The 19,404-nt window shown below is 36.8% G+C and overlaps 1 protein-coding gene across 1 annotated transcript in view; it reads left to right on the top strand.

The window, feature by feature from the left end:
• Nucleotides 1-10,799, top strand: part of ALDH1A1 (aldehyde dehydrogenase 1 family member A1) — a 55,071-nt gene extending 44,272 nt beyond the window's left edge. Inside the window, exons 11-13 of the mRNA XM_052644627.1 lie at nucleotides 3,352-3,509; nucleotides 4,998-5,072; nucleotides 10,195-10,799. Of these exons, the coding sequence (XP_052500587.1) occupies nucleotides 3,352-3,509; nucleotides 4,998-5,072; nucleotides 10,195-10,267 (306 nt within the window). The 3' untranslated portion in view covers nucleotides 10,268-10,799. The remainder of the gene's footprint in view (nucleotides 1-3,351; nucleotides 3,510-4,997; nucleotides 5,073-10,194) is intronic.
• Nucleotides 10,800-19,404: the final 8,605 nt, after the last annotated feature.

The raw sequence follows: 19,404 nt of genomic DNA, 5'->3' as shown, positions 1-19,404 counted from the left end.
AAGTATAGTTGATTTATAATGTTGTGTTAGTTTCAGGTACACAGAAAAGTGGTTCAGTGATTCTTGTTCAGATCCTTTTCAATATAGATTATTACAAAATATTAAATATATTCTCTTGATTTTAGTAGCTGTATAAATAGTCTTGAAATTGGAAAGATTGCATTCTCTAACTTTATTCTTCTTTTCCAAATTGTTTTAGCTAAGCTAATTCTTTTGCTCTTCCATATACATTTTAGAATAACCTATTCATAAGTATTTTAAAATCTTGCTGGAATTTTGAGAGGAGTTGTGTTAAACATATAAGTCTGTTTGGAGAGAATTAACATCTTTATTGTGTTAAAAATTCCAGTTATTGAAGATAGTAGGTCTCTCCATTTATGTATATCTTCTTTTATTTCTTTCATTAGCACTTTGTAGTTTTCAGTATACAAGTCCCATAAATGTTGTATTGGACTTATACCTAAGTATTTTTTGAATAAATGGTTATTTCTGATTTCAACATGCACATGTTCATTACTAGTATGTATTGATACAAGTGTACTTGGTTTTTGTATATTTTATTGTATCCTGTAACATCACTGAACTTGGATATTTTAGAAGGTTTTTGGAGATTCCTTGGTAATTTATATGTAGATGATTATGTCATCTACAAATGGGGACAATTTTATTCACTTCTAATCTGTATGCCTTTTTATTTCTTTTTCTTGCCTTTGTCACTTGCTATAATTCCAGGACTGTGTTAAATAAAATCAGTAAACATGGGTGTCTTTTTGCTCTCTATCTTAGGAGGAAAGCCTTCAGTCTTTACCATTGAATATGATGTTACCTGTAAGATTTTCATAAATGCCTTTGATCAGGTTCAGAAATGCCTTTTTATTTTTAATTTGTTGAAAGGAAATGTCTTTTTATTTTAATTTGTTGAAAAGAAAGGAAAGGAGGTTGGATTTTATCAAATGATTTTCCTGCATCAACTGAGATAATTATGTGGTATTTTTTTCCTCATTCTATTAATATGATATACACTGAGTGAGTTTTGAATGCTGAATCAGCCTTGCATCTCTAGAATGAACCTCATTTGGTGATGGTATATAATTCTTTGTAGGTATTGGTGAACACTAATTGCTAATATTTTTTAGGAATATTTGCTGTAGCTTATAATGGTCTGTGGTTTGAGGGATATTGGTTGTACTTTCTATTATTTTTATTGATAACAAAATAGCATTTAGTGATTGTTTACTATGTGCTAAGTGCCTTATAGTCAATATAAAACATAAGTATATTTATATGAAATACTGAATATAAATTCTCTTCAAAAAAATTAGAAATACCAAGGGAACATTTCATGCAAAGGTGGGCTCAATAAAGGACAGAAATGGTCTGAACCTAACAGAAGCAGAAGACATTAAGAGGTGGCAAGAATACACAGAACTATACAAAAAAGGTCTTCACAACCCAGATAAGCACGAAGCTGTGATCACTCACACTCACCTAGAGCCGGACATCCTGGAATGTGAAGTCAAGTGGGCCTTAGGAAACATCACTATGAACAAAGCTAGTGGAGGTGATGGGATTCCAGTGGAGCTATTTCAAACACTAAAAGATGATGCTGTGAAAGTGCTGCACTCAATATGTCAGCAAATTTGGCAAACTCAGCAGTTGCCACAGGACTGGAAAAGGTCGATTTCCATTCCAATCCCAAAAAAAGGCAATGCAAAAGAATGCTCAAACTACCGCACGGTTGCACTCATCTCACACGCTAGTAAAGTAATGCTCAACATTCTCCAAGCCAGGCTTCACCAATACATGAACTGTGAACTTCCAGATGTTCAAGCTGGATTTAGAAAAGGCAGAGGAACCAGAGATCAAATTGCCAACATCTGCTGGATCATGGAAAAAGCAAGAGAGTTCCAGAAAAACATCTATTTCTACTTTATTGACTATGCCAAACCCTTTGACTGTGTGGATCACAATAAACTGTGGAAAATTCTAAAGGGATGGGCATACCAGACCACCTGACCTGCCTCTTGAGAAACCTGTATACAGGTCAGGAAACAACAGTTAGAACTGGACATGGAACAACAGACTGGTTCCAAATAGGAAAAGGAGTATGTCAAGGCTGTATATTGTCACCTTGCTTATTTAACTTATATGCAGAGTACATCATGAGAAATGCTGGGCTGGAAGAAGCACAAACTGGAATCAAGATTGCCGGGAGAAATATCAATAACCTCAGATATGCAGATGACACCACCTTTATGGCAGAAAGTGAAGAAGAACTAAGCCTCTTGATGAAAGTGAAAGAAGAGAGAGAAAAAGTTGGCTTAAACGTCAACATTCAGAAAACTAAGATAATGGCATCTGGTCCCATCACTTCATGGCAAATAGATGGGGAAACAATGGAAACAGTGTCAGACTTTATTTTTCTGGGCTCCAAAATCACTGCAGATGGTGATTGCAGCCATGAAATTAAAAGACACTTGCTCCTTGGAAGGAAAGTTATGACCAACCTAGACAGCATATTAAAAAGCAGAGACATTACTTTGCCAACAAAGGTCTGTCTAGTCAAGGCTATGGTTTTTCCAGTGGTCATGTATGGATGTGAGAGTTGGACTATAAAGAAAGCTGAGTGCCAAAGAATTGATGCCTTTGAACTGTTGTGTTGGAGAATACTCTTGAGAGTCCGTTGGATTGCAAGGAGATCCAACTAGTCCATTGTAAAGATCAGTCCTGAGTGTTCATTGGAAGGACTGATGTTTAAGTTGAAAGTCCAATACTTTGGCCACCTGATGTGGAGAGCTGACTCATTTGAAAAGACCCAGATACTGGGAAAGATTGAGGGCAGGAGGAGAAGGGGGGCAACAGAGGATGAGATGGTTGGAGGGCATCACTGACTCATGGACATGAGTTTGGGTAAACTGCAGGAGTTGGTGATGGACAGGGAGGCCTGGTGTGCTGCAGTTCATGGGGTCGCAAAGAGTCAGACATGACTGAGTGACTGAACTGAACTGAAAATAATAAATATAAATATTTTATTTACATATTATTTAGACATATTTATAAGCATTATATGACTTCCCTGGTGGCTCAGATGGTAAAGCATCTGTTTACAATGTGGGAGACCTGGGTTCGATCCCTGGGTTGGGAAGATCCCCTGGAGAAGGAAATGGCAATCCACTCCAAGACTGTTGCCTGGAAAATCCCATGGACAGAGGAGCCTGGTAGGCTACAGCCCATGGGGTCACAAAGAGTCGGACACGACTGAGCGACTTCACTTTCACTATAAGCGTTATATACAAATACTTAGTTGTAATCTATTACTTTGGCTTATTTCATTCATTTCTTTTTGAATAGATATTTGGACCTGTGCAGCAAATCATGAAGTTTAAGTCTTTAGATGATGTAATCAAGAGAGCAAACAATACTTTCTATGGGTTATCAGCAGGAATTTTTACCAATGATATTGATAAAGCCATCACAGTCTCCTCTGCTTTGCAGTCTGGAACCGTGTGGTAAGTCAAACCTATGTAATGTCATCTTTTCCATGTTAACAACATTAACAGGTTACTTTGAAATTTCTCTGACTCTCACACTGATCCCTGCCTAGCCCCTAGTCTCTGGACTACTTTGTTAGTTATTTTTGTTCCATCAAATTGTACTTTGTCCACTCAGTCCCAGTAACAGCCCAAGATTATTTTTCTTGCTGATAATGTCACACCCAAATCCATAGAAAGTATTTATCCTTGAGATGTTGAAAAGTATAGGAGGCAGCCAAAAATCCTTGTCCTTCTCGATAGCTCTAGAATCTTTTTTTCTGAAGCAATGGGACAGTCACTATTTCATTACCATGTATTCTGTGCTAAGCCCTACACTGTGAAGTGAAGTGAAGCCACTCAGTCGTGTCCGACTCTTTGCGACCCCATGAGCTGTAGACTACCAGGCTCCTCTGTCCATGGGATTTTCCAGGCAATAGTCCTGGAGTGGATTGCCATTTCCTTCTCCAGGGAATCTTCCCAATCCAGTGATTGAACCTGGGTCTCCCACATTGTAGACAGACGCTTTACCATCTAAGCCACCAGGGAAGTACACTGTAGTCCTCACATTTATTACCTCATTTTACCTTACTGCAACTGTTAATTGGTATGGTAAATTTATCGACAAAAAAACAGTAGTTTAGTGGGTTTATGTAATTGATCAAGATCACACAATAAATGACTGCTGAGGTTCAGATTATTTCAGACTCTAAAGCAGTGATTCTCAACACTGGCTGTGCATTAGAATTGTCTGGGGAGCTTTAAAAATATCTACACTCATGTCAGTGGAGGTGGGTATGCATCAAATCCACCAATTATATCAGTGATTGTTACTGAATCTGGATGTAGTTTTTTAAAATTCTAATTATTCATGTTTTTATAATTATATTTGTTCATATAGACATTTTGAAAGTTTTTAAAAACATGGCAAAGGATAAAAAAATTGTATAATGAAATTCAACTCCTGCCACAGCCTCTGTTTAAGCAATTTTTTTCAATTAATTAATGAAAAAAATGAACTAAGTAATATGAGATATATTACAATTACAAAAGAAAATTGATTCTACCCTAAGGAGACAACCCACAAGAGAACCACAAAGCTTATTGAATATAGGCAGTAAAGAATATTCATTCAACAAACTCTAATCTCTCACAAATGGTATCCATCCACTTATAGTATGTTGGGTATTCTATCTTTCATAATTCAAGCTATAACTTCTCAGGGACATGGTGTACTGCCAACATGGCTATCCACACATAGCATCGGATCATTGCTTTTATTTCTAGTTAGTGTATATACATGTACTTACACTCCTGCATTCTAATTTATGGTGCTATTTTTTTAAGTGACTATGTAACACTAAAATTAATAGAGTTTTTAAAGATCTCTCTGAATTTCAAAAATTCCAAATTTAGGAGTTCTAAGTAGGTTAAGTGTGAGCTATAATGTACTTCTTTCCTTTTCAGGGTGAACTGCTATAGTGTGGTATCTGCCCAGTGCCCCTTTGGTGGATTCAAGATGTCTGGAAATGGACGAGAACTGTAAGAATAACTTTCACTAAGATATTTATCTTGATAAAAATGGTTATCACTCTGAAGGAATTATGATAATCCTTGAAAGTGAGAGTTAGTCACTCAATCGTGTCCCACTCTTTGTGACCCCATAGACTAGCCCGCCAGGCTCCTCTGTCCATGCAATTCTTCAGGCAAGAATGCTAGAGTGGGTTGCTATTTCCTCCTGCAGGGGCTCTTCCCAAAACAGGGATTGAACCCCGCGTCTCCTACATTGCGGGCAGATTCTCTGCCATCTGAGCCACCAGGGAAGTTACTATTCAAATTAAAACCTGCTTCTGTGCTTTCCTGGAGATTTATACTGTCAAATAGTTTTTAAATGCTGGATTTACTCTCAAAAGTGCAAAAATGTGATGGAAGAGGGAAATATTATTTATTAAACTTTTTGTAAGGGATCATACTAAGCACTTTACATTGGTTCTTGAAATATTGCCAACTTTTTATTTTCTGGATACATGAATGTAATTTGGTAAACATTTCCAGAAAGGAGGTGGAAACTACCAATTGGTGATTGTAAAAAGTGTGCAAATATAAGAATGCTTCAGCTATTTGAATATTTCTCTTAAATGAACAAATTAGGTGTCTTTATCTCAAAATACTTCTCAGTGTAGGAGGAATGATTCTCATTGTTAATATTTTTAGATATGTGACTCTAAAAATTTACATAACCTGAATGAGTTGTTTTTGGTTCTAAAATTTAAACTGAAAGGAAAATTTATTCAAGGAAAACATGTTTTACAATCATGACTACATTGAGGATATATATATTATATAAATGAATTTATGAGCCTTCAGTTTTTTTTCAAACTGGGACATACTGACTTTTTAAAATATACACATACATATTTATGCATAGCATGTAGTGGTAATGTTTGATCAGTTTTGCTCAAGCAATTTTAATCATTTTATTTCTTAAAATTTTCTTGCATTTCTCAATAAATTTAAAAAATCATAAAGAAAAGTCATATCATATTCAAACCTTATGAAATCAAACAGTGAAACGGCTCATTTTGTAAATGGCAAGTAAAAATTAGCCTCTGTCTGAGAGTATTAAATAGCTAGGTACTTGTCATTTAAATAAAACAATATTGCAATGAAACAACTGTCTTTGGGGAGTCAGTGAAAGGGGGCCGTGTTAAAATGATCCATCCTCTTTCTCAATATACTTTCATTAAATAGTTACTCTATATATGAGGTCCTTGGAGCCCTACAAACACAATACCATGTCCCATCTTCCATATAATTGTAGTGACATGAGGAACATATAACAAATATATGTATATATATATATGTGTGTATATATATATATGTGTGTGTGTATATATATATAGTGAAAAATAAACACATACTATGAGATAAATAGTAACAGACTGTGAATCCATAGGTCATGGAGGTAGAGAAGCAATTAAAATGCAGAGTGCAGTAATTAGAGCATAGAAAATCTGTGCACCTCTAGACTATAACATTTGCAGCATCTCTCTTAAGTCTCACTATTTCCATCTGTTAAAGTCAGCATTTGTGGTGGGGATAGGAGTCAGGGAAGAAAGTAAAAGGTCTATGAGCTCTTTTCCATGCCTAAGAGTCTGTGGTTCTAACCCTCCTGTGGAAATTCAATTGATAAAGACAGTTGATAGACTAAGAGAAGATGTAACAGAAAAGATAGGACTTGATCTAGGGCAGGAAAAAAGCGTCAGATGTTAGGAAGTAGAGAAGAGGACATTTGTGAAGGAACAATCCAGGTGGAATATTGAGGGGTGAGTGAATTTGCCTGGCTGGTAGGGAATTATGGGGGAAGTATGATTTCAGAGGTAAATAGGATACAGATTAAGAAGGCTTGAATTCAAGAAAATCAGCTTACATTTATTAGTGGAGCAGTGAAAAGCCATGGATAGCTTTAGAATATTGTTGGAGATGCAGAGTAGCAAAAGATCAATTCAAAAATGCACAACATAGCTGAGAAAGCATGCTCGGAAACTAACCAGCCTGCATTTGAATCCCGACTCCACCATTTGCTAGCCTTGCAACCCAGTTCAAATTATCTAACTTCTGAGCCTCTGTTTCCTTCTACTTAAAAGGGAAATGCTAATATTCCTTTTAAGATGGCTTTGAGAGTTAGAGAACATACATCCTATTCATTCCTTAGTACTGTAACTGTCACAAAGTAGGGACTCAACAAATAGTTCATCCTCCTCAAGTTCTTTTTCCTTATGATATCCATTATTGGGGGGTCCCTTGGGAGCACTAAGTACTTTGTACAAAGAACTATAATGAAACTCAGATTATTTTGAAGATTAGTTGATTGCTGGCCCAGATATCCAATACAATTCCCTAGGAATGTTGAAAATAAAATAATCAGAAGGGATGAAATGATTAAAGCAGACTAGACATATAAATTTTGTTAGATTTTTAGATACAATTTAGTCAGACTTTATGTTCAAGACATAACGAATCAAATAAGAGAAGGATGAAGAGAATCGACCATAAATTATTCCCCCAAAATGTGGAATGTGGGTATAGATAACTTCCTTATTGAAAATATAAAGGAAAACATTATACTGTAATTTTTACTTCAAAAATCCCAGCTGAGGATTCCACTGTTAATGTCTATCTGAAACCAAAGTTGGCAAATTTAATAAGTCATCCACTGCAAGACGTTTAAAGAGCATGGCTGAAGCAATAATCTCAAATGACCCCCAAGAGTTCATGTACAGTTTATCCTCAAGGATAAAAAGGTAGAATTGATTATCTGGTTGATCATTGATCAACAGAGTCCTTAAAGAGCTAAAAATAATAGTATACAGACCCCACTGAGGTACTGATGCTGGGTGTCCAAAACAGAATTGGCACTCCCACCATGACATTAGCCCTGGAATGAGTTAAATGGCAGAAATCCCTCTCTATGTGTAATTGGACTCATTTTTACTTAGATTAACTTAGGTCACTTGAGATTTTACTAGCATACCATTTCAAACTTAATTGGCCCTCAACGCCTCACAAGATGTTTCTTTCTTCCTGTCCCTTTCAGAAATGGGGAGAAATAAAGTATCATAAATTGGTGGGCTAACATGAATAGATTTTGCTTGACTATATTTGCTAAACCAGTTCAGCAAAATTTCCTCTGTGCCTACTTAATTAATTAGCGCCAAGCTAACTTCTGGATACAGGGTGAAAAACAGGCATAATATGTTACTGCATCTTATTACTCCAGGGTGCACCCTGGAATAAGCATGGGTATCACCTAAAAGTGTGTTGGAAATGCAGTCTCAGGCCTCTCTCCAGACCTGCTGAAATAGAATCACCATTTGTATCAAGTGCCAGGTGACTGGTACACTGACAATTTTAGAAGCACAGAACCAATAACTCATAGACTAGCGATATAAAGAGAAATGTAAACAGGTATTCTGTGTTATATCAAGACATAAGAATGTCTATACATCAGAATACTAAGAAGCAAGGTTTATTTCAGCTTAAGTAAGACAATTATCATACTTTGTACTCTCCTGAGAGTTTCAAGTGTCCATGTAACCCAAAATACAATGGAAAGTCTATTGGCAAAAAATCATGGGTTAATATATCTAACTTTGCGAGATAAAAATACTTACTAAAATATTATCCTTTAATGGGTTTCAGACAACTGGGGCTAAACCCTTTAATTACTTTGAAGAACATGCTCACTGAAGCTTTTAGAAGGTATTTTCAGAAGCTTAATGGTCCAAGAAAATAATCAGTGTAAGAGGATTAGGTTACCCAGGAGAAAAAGATGTCTTCTACATACCTGTCTACATCACCAAAGGGGAGGGGTAGAAAAGGATCAAGATCTTTTTCCACTGTAAGTCTACATGTGCATGAGTGTTATGATTTTAAGAGTACTCTTATAATTTCATATAATTTCATATAATTGAATCCTTTTATCAAAACAATATAGAGAATAAGTTAACCTAATTTTTTTGGTTATCTCTTTAAGGAAGGGTAAATCACAGTTTCTAAAACTGGTAGGAGGTCTCAATAAAACTGATAGCAAGATATCAGAGTTTTGATTGATTGACTCAAGTTTAATTACTGATCATTTGGGTTGGATTTAAGAGTTATATAGCAAATAACAGGGGTTTCATGAATCAAAAAATCCACAAAAAGTCCCACATTTTAGCCCAATGAACCCTCTACCCCACTCAAATCAAAACAAAACAATCAACCCTACACTCAAATACAAACCTGTAACAATAAGGTCAAGCTTTTTGTTTTGCTTTATTCTGGGGTGTTTTTGCCTTTGTCAAGAATCAAAAGATACTACTACAGTTACAACTAGAAAATATTCTATTCTGTTTTAAGCTAAGCTAAGCTAAGCTAAGCAGGGTCTCTTGCCTGCAATGCAAGAGACCCAGGTTCGATCCCTGGGTGGGGAAGATCCTCTGGAGAAGGGAATGGCAATCCACTCCAGTATTCTTGCCTGGAGAATCCCATGGACAGAGGAGCCTGGCGGGCCACAGTCCATGGGTCCACAAAGAGTCGGACACGACTGAGCAACTAACACTACTACTACTACTAGGGTAAGTTAGAATGAAAATAGAAGTCTGGTCATTTTTAGCAACTTCCTCATTTCTAGACCAATAGGAAATGGTGACTACACTAAACTGAACTTGAATTTACAATTTTTCCGTACTACCCAAGTGATTATATTTTGAATATAACTATATTTCCTCTAGTAATACACCCATCTTATATATTAGAACCTCAAAACTAGAAATGATAAAATTCCTCTTGGGCTTGTGTATGTGTGTGGTGAGCACTTTTACAGTCGAGTAGAAAAAATTGTCAAAAATGAACAATTTCCTTAAAAGTCAATTGAGTGTACGTGATCATTTAAAGCATGCAAAAAAAAAAAGTAAAAAGTTTTCCCAAATGGGATTTATGTAAGACCAGATATCTTATGGTAGGCTAGCTACCTTTTGAAATGCTTTGGTACACAGACCACAGAAAATATTTTCCATTGTCCCTAGCCAGATAAGCAGGAACAAACTTATACAAAATCATTGACCATAGTGTATTTGTACAGCTCTGCTAAATTCTGTGCATTTTTTTCTCTGCTCTCTAGAGGAGAATATGGTTTCCATGAATACACAGAAGTCAAGACGGTCACAATCAAAATTTCTCAGAAGAACTCATAAACTATGAGAGCACAGAGATGACTCCTCAATGGCTAAGCATCTCCTGCAGTGGCTAATGTATCTTAGTGGTTTTAAATGCAAAATTGTTCTTTCCTTGATTCTTTAAACATAAGCTAATCATATTAGCATTAATACTACACATAGACAACTTGACTTGTATGTTATTCTGAAAGAATCATCAGCCTTCTGCTATGACACCCAAGCCCTCTCTGAAATAAAAATGATGGACTTGGATGCAATCTCTCTAGCTCTGTAATAGCCATGTGCTTCTCTTTGTAGCTACTTGCCTAGGATAATCACTTTATAGAAGAGGACAGGTTGTCATTTAGCATCTTTCTCTTGATGACCTCTTGAAGTACTTACTATACCTGTTAACTTCAGACTAGGTATGTTCTGTTCTCTGTAGTGGTTCAGTCCTTGGAATTTGTTGAAATGTTTCCTAGAATGTCATGTCTGCTTGTCAAATGAAGTAATGCCTGAAATACTTAGATGTAACCTAAACATACACCTTAATAAAAACAACCTTGCATGATTCTTGTTCAGTGTGAATTTTTTAAGTAGAGTTTTTGGCTATAGTGATTTATTCTCCCTGTCACTCAAAAGCAGTGTTAAATTGAGCATAAAGATGTATTTGAAAATTAAGTTTAATCTACTCATTCTCAAATAAGTAAAGAAACAAATTTTATTTTCTGGAAGAATTTTTGAAATCAGTAGCAAACATTTGAGATAGGTGGCAAACATTTACTGAGTTCCTATAGAGTTCTGGACACTATGTTAGGTGTTGCAGAAAATAGGTTAATAGTGGATGGTCCATTATCCAAAATGCTTTAATATGTAGAGAACAAAGATACTGTCTGAAAAAAAAAAAAAAAAAGATGGGGCACGTAATGTAAATTAGAATTAAAGACCATAAGATTATAGTAAGATGCCAAAGGGTAGTGGTGACCAATACTGATGAACTTAGGAACGGCAAGAAGGAAATTTGACTGAATATGAACCTTAATAATGAGCAAGTTTGCAATGAATAAAGAGGAAAGAAGTCCTACAAAATAGTACCTCTGGACATATTCCATCAAAAAATTCTATATAATATTTTCCCCTCGGAGTTGCTGATTGCACATTGGCATAGTCTAAGTTCTGAGAGAAGTCATAAAACTTGTTTAGTTTTGTTTAATAGGTTTTTTCCCCAAATTTATTTAACCAAAGGCTTTGCTTTCCCTTCACTCATTTAATACCAATGAACATTAAGAACCCCGTGTTGGAATGTACTGTAGTACGTTGTACTGTAGTACAGCAACAAGGTAGTGCTGAGTGTTCTGATCAGGGATCTAGGGGTCAAAGGGAAGCAGCAGGGAAAATATCATCTGTAAAACTAACTGGACCATATTTATGTAATTTTGCCCTCAAAGAGCCTCTTTTTATGCTCCCACATGGGAAATGACTTAAGCCCAAGTATAATGTTTTTTGTTTATTCCTGGGTTGGGAAGATCCTCTGGAGCAGGGATAGGCTACCCACTCCCGTATTCTTGGGCTTCCCTTGTGGCTCAGCTGGTAAAGAATCCACCTGCAATACAGGAGGTGTTCGATTCCTGGGTTGGGAAGATCCTCCAGAGAAGGGAAAGGCTACCCACTCCAGTATTCTGGCCTAGAGAATTCCATGGACTATATAGTCCATAGTGTCAGAAAGAGTTGGACATGTCTGAGTAACTTACTTTCACTTTCATACATATTATAAAACTCTTAGTTCAGCAGCTTAAAATTTAAGCCTAGTAATCTTAAGGATAACACTTTTTTCCAGATTCAAATTTTATACAAATGGTTAAGCTTGTCATTTTACATTAACAGATTCCTCAGTGGCACTGTTACTAGAACATTGTAATAGCTGCTGTGGTCAAGTGCAACAATGCATGAATGAATGAAATTTACTAGCTTCTTACATCTGAAATAATTTCATTTCTAACTGCAAGAGTTTCTTTAATTTGTATGGGCCAGTAAGATTTGCAGTCTGGACTGTTTTACATAATTTGGGACATAATAACCATTGTGAAGTCGCTCAGTCATGGCTGACTCTTTGTGACCCCGTGGACTGTAGCCCACCAGGCCCCTCCATCCATGGGATTCTCCAGGCAAGAATACTGGAGTGGGTTGCCATTTCCTTCTCCAGGGGATCTTCGCAACCCAGGGATCGAACCCAGGTCTCCTGCATTGCAGGCAGACGCTTTAACCTCTGAGCCACCAGGGAAGCCTATTTTGAAAACAGGAGGAATTAAATTCTAGGGAGAATCAAAAGATGTTAGGACACTGAGAAGGGAAAAAAGCCAAATACAGAGGAAGGTTGTGTTTTCCAAAAACCAGACGGTGTCTACATCATGAAAAGATGTTTAAAGTCATACACAAACAAATTAATAGATAGACAAGTTAATATTGTAATGGTGTTCCACCAGAACATTTTTAAATATTGAACAAACAGGGATGAACATAGAACAAGACAAAAGCCAGAAGCAAGTTTAAATATTTGAAAATTAAATCTTCCTTGTATAAATAAGACATTACAGGATTAAACAAAAAAAATCTGTTTAATATTGGCTCATTCTGACCCTGTAGACATTATTTGTGTTCCTTCTCCTCTGATTTCTAAAGCTATACTGGCAATAATTCTTAAAACATTGAAAAGTTAAAGGATATCTTATTAACCCATGATTACAGGATGTACAATTGGAATTTTATCATAAAGAATTCAGTTCTGCAGTCACAAACGTGACCTTGTGGTCTTCAATATCCACATGGCAGAAGTATTTTCATCTCTAGGAACACCAAAGTAACTCAGGAGTGAGAGGTAACTGTTTAGGAAAAGGCAGTATCAGGGGTCAAGAATGGATTCTCAAATATCTAGTATCTTTTCTTTTTTATTTTCTTTCATTTTTTAGGATGCATGTTTCTGGGTTTATTTTGAAATAGTCAATGAGAAATAGAAAATATTTTTCTTAAATTCTTGTAGCCAACTAAAAATAGAGTTAACTCAAAGTAAGAAATTTTAGTTATTTCTTCACATAATTCAGGGAGGAGTAATGGACCCAAAGACACCTTTCCCTGGGCTCAATGAATATTTTGAGTACATAATTTCACTCAGACTTTTAGAAGTGTGCATGAGTCATCAAGTAAATTTATCTTTTGGTGACTTTTACAGGGTATATCAAACAGCCAGATTATATTTTCACATGAAGCATTAAATACCCAATTACAATATCATTGTTGATTCACCCTGGGGTTTTTCAGTGCTCTCTGGAGGTATAGTTGAGTCTTCCCTTTTTTATAGTGAGAAAATATAGAGGAAGGAGAACTGGAGAGGACAGCTAAATTACCTGGATATTAAAATTCAGTGGCTCCCAGAAAGGCATGGACGCTCACTCTTGTAACCTGATGAGACTATAGGAGTCTGGAACATATCAAGACACAAATGAGGGAGAAATGTCCCTTTGACATTCTGTGAGAGAGGGTGGGTGGAGAGATGGCATCTCCCTCTGAAGGCAAGGCCACAAAATTTCCAGGGGAGTTTGAGGTTATTCTAGACCATATCTCTAAATCATTCTTTGGATTCTAGGTGGTAGTTTTATTCCAAGAGAAATAGTCACATCCATTAATTTAATTTAGGATCCATAATTTAATTATCTATATCTTAATTTAGGATTATGCATTTACATCTATTAACATATATAAACACAGGATAATTTTTAAATCCCTAGAAAGTCAACTTTATTGCCTAGTAGAATATCTATGCCAAGGGTATTGCAATGTTTTTTGAATAATTACTTCAGTGTAATATGCTAACTAGTTTCACAAACATTTAGCTTAGTTTTCTTTCATTTTGTTTAGTTTAGTTGTGTTTTAATAGACACCTCTGAGTTTTATAGAAATGTTTATGGGAGGCTGACAAGGCATGATTCTGAAGTGATTTCACCAGAGTTTCATGATTTTAGATTTTTTTATTTTTGTCTAGTCACTTAAAAATTCATCAGACCTTGAGAAATATAACAAATATAAAAATGCAAATCTGATTAGGCTTACAAATAATTTTTAACTTTGTCATTTTAAAATAATTTAAACTTTTGGAGGAACTGCTATAGCAACACAAAGAACTCATATATCTTTTATTCACTAATATTTAATATTTTTCCTCATTGACTTTTTCATTCTCATTCTCTATATAGATTCTTCTTTTTCTTTTTTATCTTGAGACAAACTTTTAAGAATAACTCTTGAGCATCATGTCCCTTTACCCCAAAATACTTCAGTATCTTTTTCTAGAAATAATGAAATCTTAGCTACAGTATAATTATCTAATTCAGGAAAGAATGAAGGGAAGGAGCCAAAACAAAAACAATACCCAGTTTTGGATGTGATTGGTGATAGAAGTAAGGTCCAATGCTGTAAAGAGCAATATTGCATAGGAACCTGGAATGTCAGGTCCATGAATCAAGGCAAATTGGAAGGGGTCAAACAGGAGATGGCAAGAGTGAACGTCGACATTCTAGGAATCAGCGAACTAAAATGGACTGGAATGGGTGAATTTAACTCAGATGATCATTATATATACTATTGTGGGCAGGAATCCCTTAGAAGAAATGGAGTAGCCATCATGGTCAACAAGAGTCCGAAATGCAGTACTCGGATGCAATCTCAAAAATGACATAATGATCTCTGTTCGTTCCCAAGCCAAACCATTCAATATCACAGTAATCCAAGTCTATGCCCCAACCAGTAATGCTGAAGAAGCTGAAGTTGAACAGTTCTATGAAGACCTACAAGACCTTTTAGAACTAACACCCAAATAAGATGTCCTTTTCATTATAGGGGACTGGAATGCAAAAGTAGGAAGTCAAGAAACACTTGGAGTAACAGGCAAATTTGGCCTTGGAATACAGAATGAAGCAGGGCAAAGACTAATAGAGTTTTGCCAAGAAAATGCACTGGTCATAGCAAACACCCTCTTCCAACAACACAAGAGAAGACTCTACACATGGACATCACCTAATGGTCAACACCAAAATCAGATTGGTTATGTTCTTTGCAGCCAAAGATGGAGAAGTTCTACACAGTCAACAAAAACAAGACCAGGAGCTGACTGTGGCTCAGATCATGAACTCCTTATTGCCAAATTCAGACTTAAATTTAAAAAGGAGGGAAAACCACTAGACCATTCAGGTATGACCTAAATCAAATCCCTTATGATTATACAGTGGAAGTGAGAAATAGACTTAAGGGACTAGATCTGATAGATAGAGGGCCTGATGAACTATGGATGGAGGTTCATGACATTGTACAGGAGACAGGGATCAAGGCCATCCCCACGGAAAAGAAATGCAAAAAAGCAAAATGGCTGTCTGAGGAGGCCTTACAGATAGCTATGAAAAGAAGAGAAGTGAAAAACAAAGGAGAAAAGGAAAGATATAAGCATCTGAATGCAGAGTTCCAAAGAATAGCAAGAAGAGATAAGAAAGCCTTCCTCAGGGATCAATGCAAAGAAATAGAGGAAAACTATGGGAAAGACTAGAGATCTCTTCAAGAAAATTAGAGATACCAAGGGAACATTTCATGCAAAAATAGGCTCAATAAAGGACAGAAATGGTATGGACCTAACAGAAGCAGAAGATATTAAGAAGAGGTGGCAAGAATACACAGTAGAACTGTACAAAAAAGATCTTCACGACCCGGATAATGATGATGGTGTGATCACTAATCTAGAGCCAGACACCCTGGAATTTGAAGTCAAGTGGGCCTTAGGAAGCATCACTACAAACAAAGCTAGTGGAGGTGATGGAATTCCAGTTGAGCTGTTTCAAATCCTGAAAGATGATGCTGTGAAAGTGCTGCACTCAATATGACAGCAAATTTGGAAAACTCAGCAGTTGCCACAGGATTGGAAAAGGTCAGTTTTCATTCCAATCCCAAAGAAAGGCAATGCCAAAGAATGCTCAAACTACCGCACAGTTGCACTCATCTCACATGCAAGTAAAGTAACGCTCAAAATTCTCCAAGCCAGGCTTCAGCAATACATGAACTGTGAACTTCCTGATGTCCAAGCTGGTTTTAGAAAAGGCAGAGGAACCAGAGATCAAATTGCCAACATCTGCTGGATCATGGAAAAAGCAAGAGAGCTCCAGAGAAACATCTATTTCTGCTTTATTGACTGTGCCAAAGCCTTTGACTGTGTGGATCACAATAAACTGTGGAAAATTCTGAAAGAGATGGGAATACCAGACCACCTGACCTGCCTCTTGAGAAATTTGTATGCAGGTCAGGAAGCAACAGTTAGAACTGGACATGGAACAACAGACTGGTTCCAAATAGGAAAAGGAGTATGTCAAGGCTGTATATTGTCACCTTGCTTATTTAACTTCTATGCAGAGTACATCATGAGAAACCCTGGGCTGGAAGAAGCACAAGCTGGAATCAAGATTGCCAGGAGAAATATCAATAACCATAGATATGCAGATGACACCACCTGTATGGCAGAAAGTGAAGAGGAACTAAAAAGCCTCTTGATGAAAGTGAAAGAGGAGAGTGAAAAAGTTGGCTTAAAGCTCAACATTCAGAAAACAAAGATAATGGCATCTGGTCCCAACACTCCATGGGAAATAGATGGGGAAACAGTGGAAACAGTGTCAGACTTTATTCTTGGGGGCTCCAAAATCACTGCAGATGGTGACTGCAGCCATGAAATTAAAAGACGCTTACTCCTTGGAAGAAAAGTTATGATCAACCTAGATAGCATATTGAAAAGCAGAGACATTACTTTGCCAACAAAGGTCCGTCTAGTCAAGGCTATGGTTTTTCCAGTGGTCATGTATGGATGTGAGAGTTGGACTGTGAAGAAGGCTGAGCACCGAAGAATTGATGCTTTTGAAGTGTGGTGTTGGAGAAAACTCTTGAGAGTCCCTGGACTGCAAGGAGATCCAACCAGTCCATTCTGAAGGAGATCAGCCCTGGGATTTCTTTGGAGGGAATGATGCTGAAGCTGAAACCCCTGTACTTTGGCCACCTCATGCGAAGAGTTGACTCATTGGAAAAGACTCTGATGCTGGGAGGGATTGGGGGCAGGAGGAGAAGGGGATGACAGAGGATGAGATGGCTGGATGGCATCACTGACTCGATGGACATGAGTCTAATTGAACTCTGGGAGTTGGTGATGGACAGGGAGGCCTGGCGTGCTGTGATTCACAGGGTCGCAAAGAGTTGGACATGACTGAGTGACTGAACTGAAATGAACATTGATGAGGTACTAGTATCTAATATACAATCCACATACAATTTTCTCTAATTTTCCCACTAATGTCCTTTATGATATCCCCACCTTGATCCATAACTTAATTGGGGGCCATGCATTGCATTTACTTAACCATCGCTTCCTCTCATCTTACTATTCCTTGATAATGGCTCCATACCTCCTGCACACGTCTAATATTCTGTCAAGTTGTGTTGTTGGCCTGGAGAAAACCCTACAGGACAAACAAAACTCACAGTTACTGAGTTAACAAGAATCAGAGAAAAGCAGGTTTAATAGTTTTAAGGAATAAATATTTCAAGATTTGATTATTAATTACCATCCTCCATGGTAAACTGACAAGGATATTTATAAATTGTAAAATATACCTCTTCTCTTGGGCAAGTTTAAAGAAAAGTTTTATGCTCTCTTAAGGGTATTAGTGACTGTCCCTTGTTTGTACTACTGAAATATTGCCCTTTTTCATTCTATTTCCTAGCTTACTTACTTGAATATTTTCCCTTAATAACAGATTGCTTGTATTCTGATGATATCTGTGGAGGTACTTTAATTTGAACTAGTTACAAGTCTCTAACCACATAGAAACACACTAAATGACTTTCCTATCAAAGTGCAATGAGGACATAAAGATGTTGACCTTTGGAGTCAACGAAACTCTAAATTCTGGTTCCACTGCTCACTAGTGGTATTAACCTATGCTAATTATTAAACTTTTCTCATTTAGCGATCATTCAACAGATAATGGGGGCTATTGATACTTGGGGAGAATTATAATGTTCTACATAAGCACATGGTCCTTGGAGCACAGCAATATGGTTTCAAATCCTTGTTCAGCACTCATTGGCCTTGGAATTTGGGACAAGATACTCAACCTCTCTGAATTCAAGTTTCTTTATCTATAAGAAGAAATCAATAATGGTACTTAACCTAATTGCATTATTCTATTGAATGAAATAATGTTTGTAAAAGGTTTTGCAGGGTTCTTAGGATGTAACAACTGCCCAACCCATTACTAATTTACTAATATCTTAAATTAATAACAATATCAACAAAAATAATAAAGTATATTTAGACATCAAAGAAAGTGTCTTTCTTTTGACCTTGACTGTATCATCTCTGCACTCCTTTTCTCAGTCTTCCAGGGGCCTGCTGCTAAGCTAATTTCAGTCAGGACCCCATAATTGTGATTTGCTCATCCTTTCCATCTTAAAAAAATCATTCCCTTCAAATAAAAGTTAAAATTTACTATCAAAGACAGAACAGGATGGAGAGGAATGTGAACAAAACTTGGCTTAGAGCTGAGGTTGGAAGTTTGAATACATTTAATCCCAAAGTGGGGTTAGTTCTAATTAAATGAACTCAACTGCCTTTCACCCCTGAGTTACCAGTCATCATGATTAATCTTTAAGCTAATAGTCAGGGACAGCAGGACTAAGCAGACGACAAACAGAAGAGACTGGTTTCAAACGCCGCCCAGGAGCCCACAATGACATTGGTTAGCCAGTGATTGAGTCAGAGCCTCAGCCAGTACAAATTCAATAAGAAGGATTAGGGGACTTAAAAGCACATAGCTTAGCATTTGTGTTCAATGTTCAGTCATCCCATATTCAAGTAACCACAGACTGTCAGAACTAGAAAAAGACCTAGTGTTCTGCTAGCCCCAATAACTTCACAGAGGCATGGAGAAATCGAGACCCTTGAACAGTCGCTTAATTACCATTGGGAGAGTCTGGCTAATGCCCTCTTGTATTCAAACTCCTAGTTCCGTGCTACTGCCTGGGTTCCATGTGGCATTATAGATGTTTAACTGATACTTGACTAAATATGTAACAGCCATCATTTAATTTTATTTTTT

The sequence above is a fragment of the Budorcas taxicolor genome, chromosome 8 (assembly GCF_023091745.1).
Source record: "Budorcas taxicolor isolate Tak-1 chromosome 8, Takin1.1, whole genome shotgun sequence".
NCBI classification, from domain to species: Eukaryota; Metazoa; Chordata; class Mammalia; order Artiodactyla; family Bovidae; genus Budorcas; species Budorcas taxicolor.
This window is presented reverse-complemented; position numbering and strand designations above follow the sequence as displayed.